General features: G+C 45.5%; 2 protein-coding genes across 2 annotated transcripts in view; both read left to right on the forward strand.

The window, feature by feature from the left end:
* SLC27A1 (solute carrier family 27 member 1) overlaps nt 1-5,930 on the forward strand; it is a 32,618-nt gene extending 26,688 nt beyond the window's left edge. The window contains exon 12 of the mRNA XM_084610552.1: nt 1,193-5,930. Within this exon, the coding sequence (XP_084466678.1) occupies nt 1,193-1,350 (158 nt within the window). The 3' untranslated portion in view covers nt 1,351-5,930. The remainder of the gene's footprint in view (nt 1-1,192) is intronic.
* A 1,543-nt stretch (nt 5,931-7,473) lies between these two features.
* PGLS (6-phosphogluconolactonase) lies at nt 7,474-12,650 on the forward strand. Its single transcript, XM_084610672.1, has 5 exons — nt 7,474-7,914; nt 8,347-8,454; nt 11,123-11,224; nt 11,790-11,930; nt 12,166-12,650. Exons 1-5 carry the CDS (start codon nt 7,489-7,491, stop codon nt 12,301-12,303), a joined length of 915 nt encoding a protein of 304 aa, XP_084466798.1. The 5' UTR covers nt 7,474-7,488; the 3' UTR covers nt 12,304-12,650.
* Nucleotides 12,651-14,983: the final 2,333 nt, after the last annotated feature.

A 14,983-nucleotide genomic window follows, 5' to 3' on the forward strand; every position in this document is an offset into this window, starting at 1 on the left:
TCACCCCCATTGAGGCTACAATGAGGGGCAGCAGCAGGGGAGGAGGGGCACATGTGATGGCAGCCCTCCCGGCACCCACCACAGGGAAGGCAAGGGGGCTTCCTGGACCTGAGAGGGGCCCATGGAACACGTGCAATGACAGTGGTACAAGATGAGTGTGCTGCCAGGGGGGAGAGGGGGGCCCCTCCCCCAGAGCTCACTGCTGCCGGTGGGGAGAGGGCTGGGGGAGTCGTCCTCTCTGTCCCCAGCCCCAGGGCAGCCTGTCTGCACCCCAAGCTCATCCCCAGCCCTGCCCCACCCCAGAGCCCACAGCCCCAGCCAGAGCCCTCACCCGCCACAACCCTCTGCTCCAGCCCTGAGCCCCGTCCTGCATCATGAACCCTAGACCCCCTCCCCCACCCAAACTCCCTCCCAGAGCCCAACCTCTCACCCCTTTTGCACCCAAACTCCCTCCCAGAGCCTGCACCCCTCCTGCACCCCACTCCCCTGCCCTAGCCCAGGGCCTGCACCCCAAACCTCCTCCCCCCACCCAAACTTCCTCTCAGAGCCTTAGGCAGGTGGGGGTTGGAGTTTGGAAGGGGCAGGTTCTGGGCACCACCAAAATTTCTACAAACCTGCCACCCCTGGCTGGGGCCTCTGCTGGGGGCCTGCAGCCAGGGGCCTGCAGCTGGGAGCTGGGACTGGACGTGCAGCTGGGGCTAGGGCAGAGCAGAGCTGGGTGGTACTCCCTTCCCAACCACCATGGCGGCTGGCCCAGGCTCTACCATGCTACCCCCCCCCCCCAACCCCTGAACATTCCTCCATGCCCCCCTCAGAAGTGCATGCCCCACAGTTTGGTGACCACTAACTTAGGTCAAGAACACAATGCACAACTGAAATTGCACAGATCCTGTACTGTCAGAGGTTGGTGGAGAAAGAAGAAACAAAAGCTATGGGGTTTGTAGCACGTATACCATGAATGGATTGTGATTTGTCTTTTGTACTGATCCCAAGGGATCTAGGGCCTGATTCATCGTGTCTTATACCAGCTAGTGGAGTTACTTCTGGTTTATGGTGGTGAGAAGTATCTGGCTCCTAGGTTTAACGCTAATAACAAGTACTATGTTGGTTCACATTTATCTTCATAACTCCATTTCCATGGGTTTCCAGCTCTGAACATTTTTACTTTAGTGTTTTCTTTCTCTTTTCCAAGGCACGTTCAAAATCCAGAAAACCCGTTTACAGAGAGAAGGATTTGACCCTCATCAAACATCAGACCGGTTATATTTTCTTGATCTAAAGTTGGGAAAATATGTTCCATTGAATGAGTGCCTCTTTGAGAGGATCCGTGCCAGAAAGGTCACTCTGTGATCTGGTCTGGGATGTGTGTCTTGCAGGAAATGCTACTGACTAGTTTAAGAAGGGACCCTGCCTGTGAAAGCGAGGGATTCCGGCTAGATAAGTAGTGCAAGGCCCTCTTGCAATGCATTGGCAACCGTGACAAATTCATTGGGGTGTAGGATGATGTCCTCACATGTCTTAAGCACATTAATTTGTGAGCTATTCCTATCCTGGGCATAGACATGCCATTTCTCTACAGTTCTGTATCTAGAGATATTTTTTTCTCTTTGTAACCACTACAAACTGAGGGACTCTGTGCAACATGGGAGGTGTTTATGGTCTGAATTATTTATTGTAACATCCTGAGGATGTAACTGAACAGAAATGATATGCCCTGAGCAAGTTTCCTTCTGCTTTATCTCTCAACTTTATGTTGCTATCTATAGACCTTTAGTTAGTAGCATTATTTTCTTCAGGTAGAGCCTTTGATTGTCCCACCTCACATTTCTCTTTTTTAACTACACATATCGCTGTAGTGGGAAGTCTCACTCTGAAGTGTCTATCATTCATTTACCTAAAGTATTCTGTTTGTATAATGGGGCCTAGCACAATGGGGTCCTGGTCCATGACTGGGGCTCTAGGCATTACAATAATAAATAAAAATAGGACTGGGAATTAATCAGATTGTTGACCCCTGGAGTGCAGTCTGTGAATCTTCACAAACTGTGGTCTGCAGAATAAATAGGTTGTTAGTTCACTGAAGAAAGTAGATTGGGTGTAAATGGCTAAAAAGCATAATTAGGGGCACAGCACAAAAGCTCATGCTCAAATAAATTGGTTAGTCTCTAAGGTGCCACAAGTACTCCTTTTCTTTTTGCGAATACAGACTAACATGGCTGTTACTCTGAAACTCTGCCTAGGGACATTATGCCAGTGAACAAACAATGTATTTAAACTTGTTACTGGGCTAGGTAACAATGAGGTAAATGGCAGGTCTTGACAGAGGAGTCACATGGTAATGTTACACCTTTTAATGCTAATGTGAGGTCTTAGGAAAAGTTAATTGTAATGTTGCTGTGTATTTTCTTTAATTTTATTTTTATATTTACTGGTAGTTTTCATCTTTAAATTGTGCTGCCCTCTGCTGGAAATGAGTGGCAATTGTTGAACACCAATGAAGGCCACATATGACAAGACAAATAGGAACATAATAATTTTAATGTCTACTCCAACCTCAATTACAATTTTATTTTCTGTTTAATGTGGGCAAGTCCATTAACAGACATTTCTGATGTACTTGTTTTCCTTGAGCTTCTACCACAATTAGAACTAAATGTAACTCTTAAAATTGGAGAATTAAAGGGATTGACTTTCACAGGTGCATGTGTGCTGTACTCCACCTGTCCTAACAATGGATTATTTTCTCATTTTAATCATAGAATCATAGAATATCAGGGTTGGAAGGGACCTCAAAAGGTCATCTAGTCCAACCCCCTGCTCAAAGCAGGACCAATCCCCAACTAAATCATCCCAGCCAGGGCTTTGTCAAGCCTGACCTTAAAAACTTCTAAGGAAGGAGATTTCACCACCTCTCTAGGTAACGCATTCCAGTGTTTCACCACCCTCCTAGTGAAAAAGTTTTTCCTAATATCCAACCTAAACCTCCCCCACTGCAACTTGAGACCATTACTCCTTGTTCTGTCATCTGCTACCATTGAGAACAGTCTAGATCCATCCTCTTTGGAACCCCCTTTCAGGTAGTTGAAAGCAGCTATCAAATCCCCCCTCATTCTTCTCTTCTGAAGTCTAAACAGCCCCAGTTCCCTCAGCCTCTCCTCATAAGTCATGTGTTCCAGTCCCCTAATCATTTTTGTTGCCCTCCGCTGGACATTTTCCAATTTTTCCACATCCTTCTTATAGTGTAGGGCCCAAAACTGGACACAGTACTCCAGATGAGGCCTCACCAATGTCGAATAGATGGGAATGATCACGTCCCTCGATCTGCTGGCAATGCCCCTACTTATACAGCCCAAAATGCCATTGGCCGCCTTGGCAACAACGGCACACTGTTGACTCATATCCAGCTTCTCGTCCACTGTAACCCCTAGGTCCTTTTCTGCAGAACTGCTGCCTAGCCATTCGGTCCCTGGTCTGTAGCTGTGCATGGGATTCTTCCGTCCTAAGTGCAGGTCTCTGCACTTGTCCTTGTTGAACCTCATCAGATTTCTTGGCCCAATCCTCTAATTTGTCTAGAGCCCTCTGTATCCTATCCCTACCCTCCAGCGTATCTACCTCTCCTCCCAGTTTAGTGTCATCTGCAAACTTGCTGAAGGTGCAATCCACACCATCCTCCAGATCATTAATGAAGAGATTGAACAAAACTGGCCCAAGGACTGACCCTTGGGGCACTCCACTTGATACCGGCTGCCAACTAGACATGGAACCATTGATCACTACCCGTTGAGTCCAACAATCTAGCCAGCTTTCTGTCCACCTTATAGTCCATTCATCCAGCCCATACTGCTTTAACTTGCTGGCAAGAATACTGTGGGAGACCGTGTCAAAAGCTTTGCCAAAGTCAAGGAACAACACGTCCACTGCTTTCCCCTCATCCACAGAGCCAGTTATCTCGTCATAAAGGCAGTTAGATTAGTCAGGCATGACTTGCCCTTGGTGAATCCATGCTGACTGTTCCTGATCACTTTCCTCTCCTCTAAGCGCTTTAGAATTGATTCCTTGAGGACCTGCTCCATGATTTTTCCAGGGACTGAGGTGAGGCTGACTGGCCTGTAGTTCGCAGGATCCTCCTTCTTCCCTTTTTTAAAGATGGGCACTACATTAGCCTTTTTCCAGTTGTCCAGGACCTCCCCCGATCACCATGAGTTTTCAAAGATAATGGCCAATGGCTCTGCACTCACATCTGCCAGCTCCTTTAGCACTCTCAGATGCAACGCATCCGGCCCTATGGACTTGTGCTCATTCAGCTTTTCTAAATAGTCCCAAACCAATTCTTTCTCCACAGACGGCTGGTCACCACCTCCCCAGGCTGTGCTGCCCAGTGCAATAGTCTGGGAACTGACCTTGTTCGTGAAGACACAGGCAAAAAAAGCATTGAGTATATTAGCTTTTTCCACATCTTCTGTCACTAGGTTGCCTCCCTCATTCAGTAAGGGGCTCACACTTTCCTTGACTTTCTTCTTGTTGCTAACATACCTGAAGAAACCCTTCTTGTTACTCTTAACATCTCTTGCTAGCTGCAACTCCAGGTGTGATTTGGCCTTCCTGATTTCACTCCTGCATGCCCGAGCAATATTTTTATACTCTTCCCTGCTCATTTGTCCAATCTTCCACTTCTTGTAAGCTTCTTTTTTGTGTTCAGATCAGCAAGGATTTCACTGTTAAGCCAAGCTGGTCGCCTGCCATATTTACTGTTCTTTTGACACATCGGGATGATTTGTCCCTGTAACCTCAATAAGGATTCTTTAAATTACAGCCAGCTCTCCTGGACTCCTTTCCTCCTCATGTTATTCTCCCAGGGGATCCTGCCCATCAGTTCCCTGAGGGAGTCAAAGTCTGCTTTTCTGAAATCCAGGGTCCGTATTCTGCTGCTCTCCTTTCTTCCTTGTGTCAGGATCCTGAACTCGACCATCTCATGGTCACTGCCTCCCAGGTTCCCATCCACTTTTGCTTCCCCTACTAATTCTTCCTTTTTTGTGAGCAGCAGGTCAAGAAGAGCTCTTCCCCTAGTTGGTTCCTCTAGTACTTGCATCAGGAAATTGTCCCCTACACTTTCCAAAAACTTCCTGGATTGTCTGTGCACTGGTGTATTGCTCTCCCAGCACATATCAGGGTGATTGAAGTCTCCCATAAGAACCAGGGCCCGCGATCTAGTAACTTCTGTGAGTTGCCGGAAGAAAGGCTCGTCCACCTTATCCCCCTGGTCCGGTGGTCTATAGCAGACTCCCACCATGACATCACCCTTGTTGCTCACGCTTCTAAACTTAATCCAGAGACTCTCGGGTTTTTCTGCAGTTTCATACCGGAGCTCTGAGCAGTCATACTGCTCCTTTACATATAATGCAACTCCCCCACCTTTTCTGCCCTGCTTGTCCTTCCAGTTTATATCCATCCATGACAGTACTCCAGTCATGTGAGTTATCCCACCAAGTCTCTGTTATTCCAATCACATCATAATTCCTTGACTGTGCCAGGACTTCCAGTTCTCTGCTTGTTTCCCAGGCTTCTTGCATTTGTGTGTAGGCACTTGAGATAACTCGCTGATCGTCCCTCTTTCTCAGTATGAGGCAGGAGCCCTCCCCTCTCGCGCGCTCCTGCTCGTGCTTCCTTCCGGTATCCCACTTCCCCACTTACCTCAGGGCTTTGGGACTAATCGTGTCGTCCCGAGCAGCTGATTATTCCCTTGTTTTAGAGGCATTTGAACTTACCATATCTGGTAGTGGCAGCTACTGCTGGTGTATCCAGCGATGTGATGCCTTTAAGGAACTTTCAGTGGACTAGTACCTTTTATGCAATTTATACTGGAAGGACCATATTCTGTTCTGTAAAAAGAAAAGGAGTACTTGTGGCACCTTAGAGACTAACCAATTTATTTGAGCATAAGCTTTTGTGAGCTGCAGCTCAATCGTGAGCTGCAGCTCACGAAAGCTTATGCTCAAATAAATGGGTTAGTCTCCAAGGTGCCACAAGTACTCCTTTTCTTTTTGCGAATACAGACTAACACGGCTGTTACTCTGAAACCTGTCATTCTGTTCTGTTTCACCCTGGGCAGTTCCAATTACAGTACTTCAATAACACTACATGAAACATAAGAAAAAATTTCATTCTGCCCTTTCTCTGGTGGAGTTAATGCTTCATCTAAAATATTTTTATAAAGTCTTGCGGATGCTTTTGAAACACATTGTTTTAATGTTTAATGCACTCAAGAAACTGGACCATCACTAATGGTTTAAATACTGAATGCATCCGATGAAGTGAGCTGTAGCTCACAAAAGCTTATGCTCAAATAAATTTGTTAGTCTCTAAGATGCCACAAGTCCTCCTTTTCTTTTTGTGAATACAGACTAACATGGCTGCTACTCTGAAACTGGTTTAAATACTGATTTTTTAAAATCTGGAATGTGCCTTTTTATCAGGACAGGCACTAAAAAAAGTCATTCATGGTAAGAATGAACCTAGTTATCTGGAACTATAACATGCTCAAAAAGAAAATGAGGGAGTCTGCAACTTGGGAACTGAGCTGACCAGCCGCAGGCTATAACTTTAAATATACTAAAGTTTCTTGTAGTTTAAAGGACCATGTATTGACTAATTAAACTCTTAAAACAAAATTTTTTTCAGTCTGATCACTATATTGTCTAACTATTATTTGTTTTACCAAACTCAGAAATAAAAACAAACACATTAAAACAAACTTAGAATCAGTGTAACTTTCATTCGTTTCCATTTGGTGTGATGGGCTCTTCTGTACCAGAACATCCAATCCATTAAATTGACTGCTGACTTTTACTGTTTATAATTGAAGAGGGCAGCGTAGAGGTGAGAGGGGTTCAAAGCGATAGCCTAGAAAGATGATTTTCACAACAGTATTTTCGATGGATTGAGGGGGATGAGAAGGGGTGAGAACAGGTGCATGTGGGGTAGGGGAGTCTGTCTGGATGGCGGAGGTGGGGGCCTTCTTGAGGAACTATTCACTGCCTCAGATGGACCCTGTGGGTGGCACGGCCCGTTCTGAGGACTAAGCAATACCTGGGGACAGGGAGTCTGGTGATATTTTGTGTTTTCGGTAAAGCCCCAGCTCTCGACATGAGAGTTTTGCCGTTTGAAATAAGTTTCTAGCCTGTGTGAGGGTGGAGAAAAGCTTGCAAGCGTCGAACGAGTCCAAGCTGGGCACTCAGACGCCCGCCGTTGCTTGGAACAACTAGGGCTGCCGCGCCTGCCCTGGTGGGGACGGAGAAACCTCGCCGCCGCTACGGGCGAAGCTGCCCCCGGGCCCTGGAGACTCGCACGGGGTAGGGCCCCGTTCCCGCCTGAGGCGCCCCTCGCCTACGACCGAGTCTCGCATCTTGGCAGCGTTTCCACACATCACTTCCGGTGTTGTGCGCGCTCTAAGTACTCCCCTTCCGTGCCCGCTTCCTGGTGTTGCCCGTGATGTTCGTCCCTCTCCGCACCGTGTTCCTGGTTCCTTTCCCCCCTTCCGGCTGTCTCTCGGTAACTGCCCAAACTTCCGCTGCGCCCAGCACCCTCCGGCCCGACTGCTGCCTCGCCCCGTCCCCTGCTCCCGCCGCCTCCGGCCCTGCCATGCCTGGCTTCGTGCCCCGCCACATCTCGGTGTTCCCCTCCCCGCAGGAGCTGGGCTCCTCCCTGGCGCAGCTCGTGGCCCAGCGGGCGGCCGAGTCCGGCGGCCGCTTCTCGCTGGGGCTGTCGGGCGGGAGCCTGGTGCGGATCCTGTCCCAGGAGCTGCCCGCGGCCGCCGCCCTCTCCGGCCCCGCTGCCCCCGCCCGCTGGGTCCTGGCCTTCTGCGACGAGCGGCTGGTGCCCGTGGAGGACCCGGAGAGCACGTACGGTGCCTACAAGGTGAGGGGGCTGCGGGGACCCGCCCCGCCCCGCCCGCGGGAAAACCCCCTGGGGAGATACCGGGGCAGGAATGTGGAGAAGACGTTTGTTGCAACAATTCTAGATTTTCCTGCTAAGACCGAGGGAACACATTTTTCCATGGACAAAGCTGTGTCTGCACTGGGTTTTAATATAGTGCTCAGGTGTGTGCTTTTTCCCCACACCCTGACCAACCTGGCTATGTCAGCTTAACTTTTAAGTGTAGATCAGGCCTTAGGATCTTTGGTTCCTGTTGACATTCCCATTCACCAGCAGATGCTGTTGTCTCCAAAAGTTATGAAAGTAAATGTACTCTGATTTTGTTAATTGAGAGTAGGGAAAAATCCCATTGTGTAAAACAATATAACTCAACTTCTTGGTTAGAATTTTGAGAATTTTAATTATTTATTTCAGACTCACCTCCTCTCCAAGATCTCCATCCCAGAAAATCAAGTGGTTATAATTAACCCCTCACTACCTGTAGAAGAGGCTGCTTCAGACTATGCTGAGAAGTTAAAAGAGGTTCAGTGGAAAGTTTTTGTTTTGTATATCCAACTTCTTCAAGTAGGAGTGAAAGTCACTAATTTACTAAATAAGTTCCCCGGCTGTGTTACCAATAACTCTTGCTGGTATTCAAACAGAGAATTTTAAACAATTTTCTTTTTATTGCTAATGTTACTTGCTTTCTTCCTGCACTTCAGTTAGCTAGGAGAATTAATTCAGACTAGTTTTCACGTATTAACATGAAGTTTTTGTTTCTGAATTGGCAACGCTGGAGGGGAATGTTAATGTTAATGTTCCTCACACACCCAGGAATGTGCTACTTAAAATGCAGAAAAGTCAGTAAAATGTTTGTTAATCATAGAATCCGTAAAACCTTTATTTTTTGCGAGTACAAAACCTAAATTCAGTCCTATTGTCCAAAATTATCTTTCTGTAATAATCCTTGTGCTCCAAAGTGATGGACTGCTAATAATCTTCCCAAAAGTCCCCACATAATACTGTTGGAACAAACTTATACAAGTTTCAGAGTGGTAGCTGTGTTAGTCTGTATCAGCAAAAACAAAAGGAGTCCTTGTGGCACCTTAGAGACTAACAAACACCTAGTGTGAGGTCAGTCTAAGAGATGATTCAATTGACAGCAGGATATCCAGGGAGGAAAAATAACTTTTGAAGTGGTAATGAGAGTGGCCCATTTCAGACAGTTGACAAGAAGGTGTGAGTAACAGTAGGGGGAAATTAGGTTTAGGTTTTGTAGTGACCCAACCACTCCCAGTCTTTATTCAGGCCTAATCTGATGGTGTCCAGTTTGCAAATTAATTCCAGTTCTGCAGTTTCATGTTGGAGTCTGTTTCTGAAGGTTTTTTGTTGAAGAATTGCCACTTTCAGGTCTGTTATTGAATGATCAGGGAGATTGAAGTGTTCTCCTATTGGTTTTTGAATGTTATGATTCCTGATGTCAGATTTGTGTCCATTTATTCTTTTGCACAGAGACTGTCCGGTTTGGTCAATGTACATGGCAGAGGGGCATTGCTGGCACATGATGGCATATATCACATTGGTAGATGTGCAGGTGAACGAGCCTCTGATAGTGTGGCTGATGTGGTTAGGTCCTATGATGGGTTTCAGAGTAACAGCCGTGTTAGTCTGTATTCGCAAAAAGAAAAGGAGTACTTGTGGCACCTTAGAGACTAACCAATTTATTTGAGCATGAGCTTTCGTGAGCTACAGCTCACTTCATCGGATGCATACCGTGGAAACTGCAGCAGATATTATATACACACAGAGATCATGAAACAATACCTCCTCCCACCCCACTGTCCTGCTGGTAATAGCTTATCTAAAGTGATCATCAAGTTGGGCCATTTCCAGCACAAATCCAGGTTTTCTCACCCTCCACCCCCTACACACAAACTCACTCTCCTGCTGGTAATAGCCCATCCAAAGTGACAACTCTCTTCACAATGTGCATGATAATCAAGGTGGGCCATGGTGTCCCTTGAATAGATATGTGGACAGAGTTGGCATCGTGGTTTGTTGCAGGGTTTCGTTCCTGGGTTGGTGTTTTTGTTTTGTGATGTGTGGTTGCTGGAGAGTATTTGCTTCAGGTTGGGGGGCTGTTTGTAAGCGAGGACTGGCTTGTCCCCCAAGGTCTGTGAGAGTGAAGGATCGTCCTTCAGGATAGGCTGTAGATCCCTGATGATGCACTGGAGAGGTTTTAGTTGGTGGCTGTAGGTGACAGCTAGTGGCCTTCTGAATAAAGACTGGGAGTGGTGGGTCATGACAAAACCTAAACCTAATTTCCCCAATACTAATTTCCACCTACTACTCACACCTTCTTGTCAACTGTCTGAAATGGGCCACTGTCATTACCACTTCAAAAGTTATTTTTCCACCCTTGGTATCCTGCTATCAATTGAATTATCTTGTTAGACTGACCTCACACTTGATAAGGCAAATCACATCTTTTCATGTATTTATACCTGCTCCTGTATTTTCCACTCCATGCATCTGATGAAGTGGGTTCTAGCCCACGAGAGCTTATACCCAAATAAATTTGTTAGTCTCAAAGGTGCCACAAGGACTCCTCATTTTTTTAATTTAACAAGATCACTCCTGAGTTGACCAAGATGTTGAATTCCCAAAAGAAACTGGGGAGGCCATCTTGGGAACCCAGGAATTGGTGTCCACTTGCATAGACTGGAATGCTGATAAGATTAAAGAAATTTAAGTTGTTCATTTTTATGTTCTATATGATTTTTTTAAAAAATATCTCTGTGGATGAGATGTGTTTACTGTGGTGTATATGTGGTGCTTGTACTCAGGGAGGGGACTCTTTAGCTGGTGAAGATGGTGTGTGTTAGTGGGGAGACTTTCTAGTGGAATGTGTATGCTGTTTTTAAACTAATGATGTATAATGTGTTTGGTTGCTAAATCAAAGGTGTACAACCTACTGCTGAACTTCTGCCATTGTAACCCAGCTGCATTCTGTGACAGTGTGTTCAGTTGTGAGATGCCAGAAAGCTGTATATGTGAACAGAAATTCATTGCAGCGTATGAGCGCCCTGTGTTCAGCAGCTGTACACCCTTATTCCTGATGTGATTTATACTTTTGCAGTGATATCTCCTTTTTCTGTTCAGTGTCCTAATTTATGCTTTCCTCTGTCTGGGTTTTTGTTCCTTCTTGCAGGCTTTTCAAGGTGAAAACATGCCTGTCTTTGATCTGCTGATTTTGGGAATAGGGCCAGATGGTCACACCTGCTCCCTATTTCCAGACCATCCCCTTCTGCAGGTGATTTTACAGACCCAGGGAGCGGATACTGTATACTGGGATAAGAATGTGCATTTTGTTCACAACTGTGACAGGGCTTTTTTTCCATTTTAGTTTGTCTCTAGGTGGTAAGTCTGAGTGCATGCGTATGTGGTTGTTTTAAGAGTTTGATGAACAGCTCTGAGTTATGGCATTAGAACTTGGCAGTTGCCAGTATTTGGAATGTGATTTTTAAAAAAGGAAAGTGGGAACAAGAGGAAAAGCAGATGGACTTTGACTCTTTCCTCTTCACTTAGCCCTGATCCTGCAATCTGATTCATATGGGTGTAACCCGGTGCCCATATGGAGCCCTGTTGACTTCAGTGGAGCTATACATGGATGCATGAGTCTGCCTAGAAAACTTTAATGTTGATTAATGCTGACCAGGATCTGAGGCCTGATAATGATCTTTGGTCTCCTTTTACTGGCTGCTTAGTCATAGTCAAATAGCACAAGCTTGAGTTTGGTGAGGCTGTCCTTTGCTTTGACTCCTATCTCTGCACTACTCTGATCAATTTTCACACTTCAGCTTTATTTTTCATGGCAGGAAAAAGAGAAGATAGTTGCCTCTATTAGTGATTCTCCGAAGCCACCACCTGAGCGGATAACTCTAACATTGCCTGTTCTGAATGCAGCACGTACTGTTGTGTTCGTTGCTACAGGGGAAAGTAAAGCTGCCATCTTAAAGGTAAGGTTTAAAAATGAAGAAAATTGTTGATTGATGAAAACCCAAAATTTAACAAAAACAATCCATCCATTTAGTTAAAGCTATTTCCCACTGAAAAAACATTATAATGGAAAATTTTTGGCCAGTTCTAGAGAGTTTGTTTGGCATGGTGAACGCTTCCATGACTGTCTCATTGCACTATGATCTCCCTGGATTAGTGGGACTGGCAGTGCTAATGCCCTGTTTCTTTGCACAGCGTATTTTGGAAGGCGATGAGGAGAACCCTCTCCCTGCTGCTCTTGTCCAGCCTCATACTGGGAAGCTGCACTGGTTTCTGGATGAGTCTGCAGCCAGGGAGTTGACTGTTCCCTTTGAGAAGCACTCTATCTTGTAGAACCAAATACTTGGCTGGATTTCAGGGTGGCGATTCAGGAGCACTGGCTGCAGTTCCTGCATAGAGCCAGCTCTACAACATTCCAGATTGAGGACTCTGGTCATAGTACTTGAATGTGGCACTAAACTAACACTGTCTTTTGTTTCTCTTTTTTTAAGCAAGTGGTACTTTGTGGAGCACTGTAATAATCAGTGGTCGGGGAGGGGAGCTATAAGACTCTCAAAGCTGGTCTCTAGCTGCAAATGGAAATGTTGGAGATTGCAGAGGTGGACAGTATGATGCAGTCTGTCTTGTGAATGGTTAATGTGGTGTAAAGTGAATGCACAATATTAAAGATGTACATTTCAGTTTTTTGGCTCTTGCTTGTTTTATCTTCAGGTAGTACTTCTTGCTTAAATATCAACTAAAGGCATGATCTTTCAGTCCTTATTCTTGTGAGGAGAGGCTGCAGGAACAGCCTTGTGATTTGGGAAACCCTTGACTCTATTTATACTCCTTTAGGGGAAGTGATGCAGGTAAGGAGATGAAGTCAGAGGTCTGCTAACAAATGTTTCCTTGGAAATACTCCAAACAACTTTGGAGTCAGGATTAATTTTTGTTTCACTTGACAGTTTTGTGGACCCTTTTCAGGATTTGTTCTCTCTCCACTGTTATCTTTTCATTGTCCAGTGGACCTGGTCCATCATAGAACATGGACATCAGTACTACTTGCATGTTTTTGGCCCCTGGTTACACTGTTTGTGAATGGATTCTCTGTGGAGAGGTTCTCTCCTCAGGTTTGCGCTGGCTACTGGCCAGAGTTACCCTGTTTGATTGGTTCCATTATGTTGTCCATAAATCTGGGTGCTACAGGATCGTATATGTTGAAGATCCTCATAGATGCACTTTGTGTTAGTGAGATATGAGAGAACCATACTTTTTAGCTTCTTGTCATCTTGCATTTCAGTCAGTCATGGCCTTGTGTCCTTCTGTGACTATTTCCGCTGATGTCAGCATTAAATTCTCAGGAACATACTCCTAGGACTGCAGTCAGTCCAGGAGGAAGAATAATCCGCCACAGAGCTGATGAATGTTACATTGGCCTTAGAGCTGCCGCTCATGCTTTTTGTTCTCTGGAACCAAGGCTAGACGCTGGTGATAATACTGCTACTGCTTCACGCATATATAGCATCCAAGAGTCTCCAAGTGATTTACAAAGGGGAATAAATATTATTTAGTCCCATTTTACAGTTGGAGAAACTGAGGCAATGAAGGTAAGTGACTTGCCTTAGATCCACAGCAAAACTGGCAGAGCTGGGAATAGAACGTAGGAGTTAGGATTTCTAAACCTTAGATATCATACATATTATGTAAATGTGATATGCAGAAGCTGGACAGAACTTTGATGGGCATTTGTCTGCAAGCAAAGAGAGATTGAAACCAGTACTATGATCCAGAACATCTACGTCTTCTCCTTCCATGGATGTATTCCTTTCCTTTCATCCAGGTAGAGCTGAGAGAGAGAGCACTGCCAGGGGATTAGGATGACAAGTCTTTATACCTCCATTAATGGATCAAACCCACAGTTCAATGTCCCTTCTCATCAACCAGTCCTGTATAAACATGCCACCTTCTCCCCCCAAAAAAACCTCCATGCATCTCCTGCATGGTTCTGGGGCTTCTCCCCGATTTGTGTTCCACAATCTTCTCTTTTTGGGCATGAATTCCAGTAGGCTGGGCAGACTGTGGGGCTTGTTAGTGAGCCGTACTCTTTACCCTTCCATTAAGTTGTTAAAGTTAGTTACAGAGATCCAGATAGATTCTAACACACTGAATAAAAAATATTCATACCTGGGGTTCTTACCACTCCTTTGCTCAGACTCTCTTGTCTGAAGGCAGCTGCAGTGAACACACTAGAACAGGAAACAGATTTACTAACAGTACTGTGAGGAGGAAATGCACCTGTACTTTGCTGCTGCTTCTGACTCTGAGTGAAAGCTGGGTTGGGGGACTTGGAAGCTTTTTTGTTTTGTTTTTTCCCCCAGCCTTTAAGGTCAATCCTCTTGCTTTACTGCTGCTTTCATCTTTCTCTCACTCAGGGTGTGGGTTCACCTCATGCTTCCCCCTGTGCCTTGAGCAGTCTCCCCCTCTGTATCTACCAAATATCTTACCAAATGTTATGTCTGTGAGGTGCTGAATTCCTATCGCCTTTTGTTGGACTGGAAGGCACACAGCACCTTCCAGGATTAGGCACGGAGGATAGACGCTCTTAGGCGCAGAGGATGAGACTTGCTGTCCTTGTAAAGCACCTGGTACCTTTATGCAGCTGTGTTAAGTCATTTTTCAGACTCCCTTAATACTATTTTAAATAACAATCCCACCCCCATTAGTAGGGTTCTTATTGCGCATCCTTCACAGAAAAGATGCAACTACCTATTTCGCCATGGATTTATTTAAGCAGCATGAGAAAGTGGGGATCTCCTTGGAATTGGGTCTGAATAAAAAAGAACTGAAGTCATATTTTATTCATATTAAACTTGGAAACTAACATAGAGCATGTGTGCAGAATGGGACTTTGAACATCCAGAATCCTGGTTACTGCTAACGCACATCTCTTCAGACATATGAAATGCGCATGTCCTTGCTCAGGACTCTTACAAGCTGGATGTTTTAATAAGCAGTTTTTGAGCTACCCGAGTTC

Source organism: Lepidochelys olivacea (assembly GCF_965140295.1).
Source record: "Lepidochelys olivacea isolate rLepOli2 genome assembly, chromosome: 20".
NCBI classification, from domain to species: domain Eukaryota; kingdom Metazoa; phylum Chordata; order Testudines; family Cheloniidae; genus Lepidochelys; species Lepidochelys olivacea.

Excerpts from the sequence above, each read along its gene's own strand:
- PGLS (XM_084610672.1), top strand. The coding sequence starts at position 7,489 with ATGTTCGTCCCTCTCCGCACCGTGTTCCTGGTTCCTTTCCCCCCTTCC. Across the intron at positions 8,455-11,122 it reads ATGCTGAGAAGTTAAAAGAG|GCTTTTCAAGGTGAAAACAT; the intron begins GTTCAGTGGAAA and ends TCCTTCTTGCAG. Across the intron at positions 11,931-12,165 it reads GTAAAGCTGCCATCTTAAAG|CGTATTTTGGAAGGCGATGA; the intron begins GTAAGGTTTAAA and ends TTCTTTGCACAG.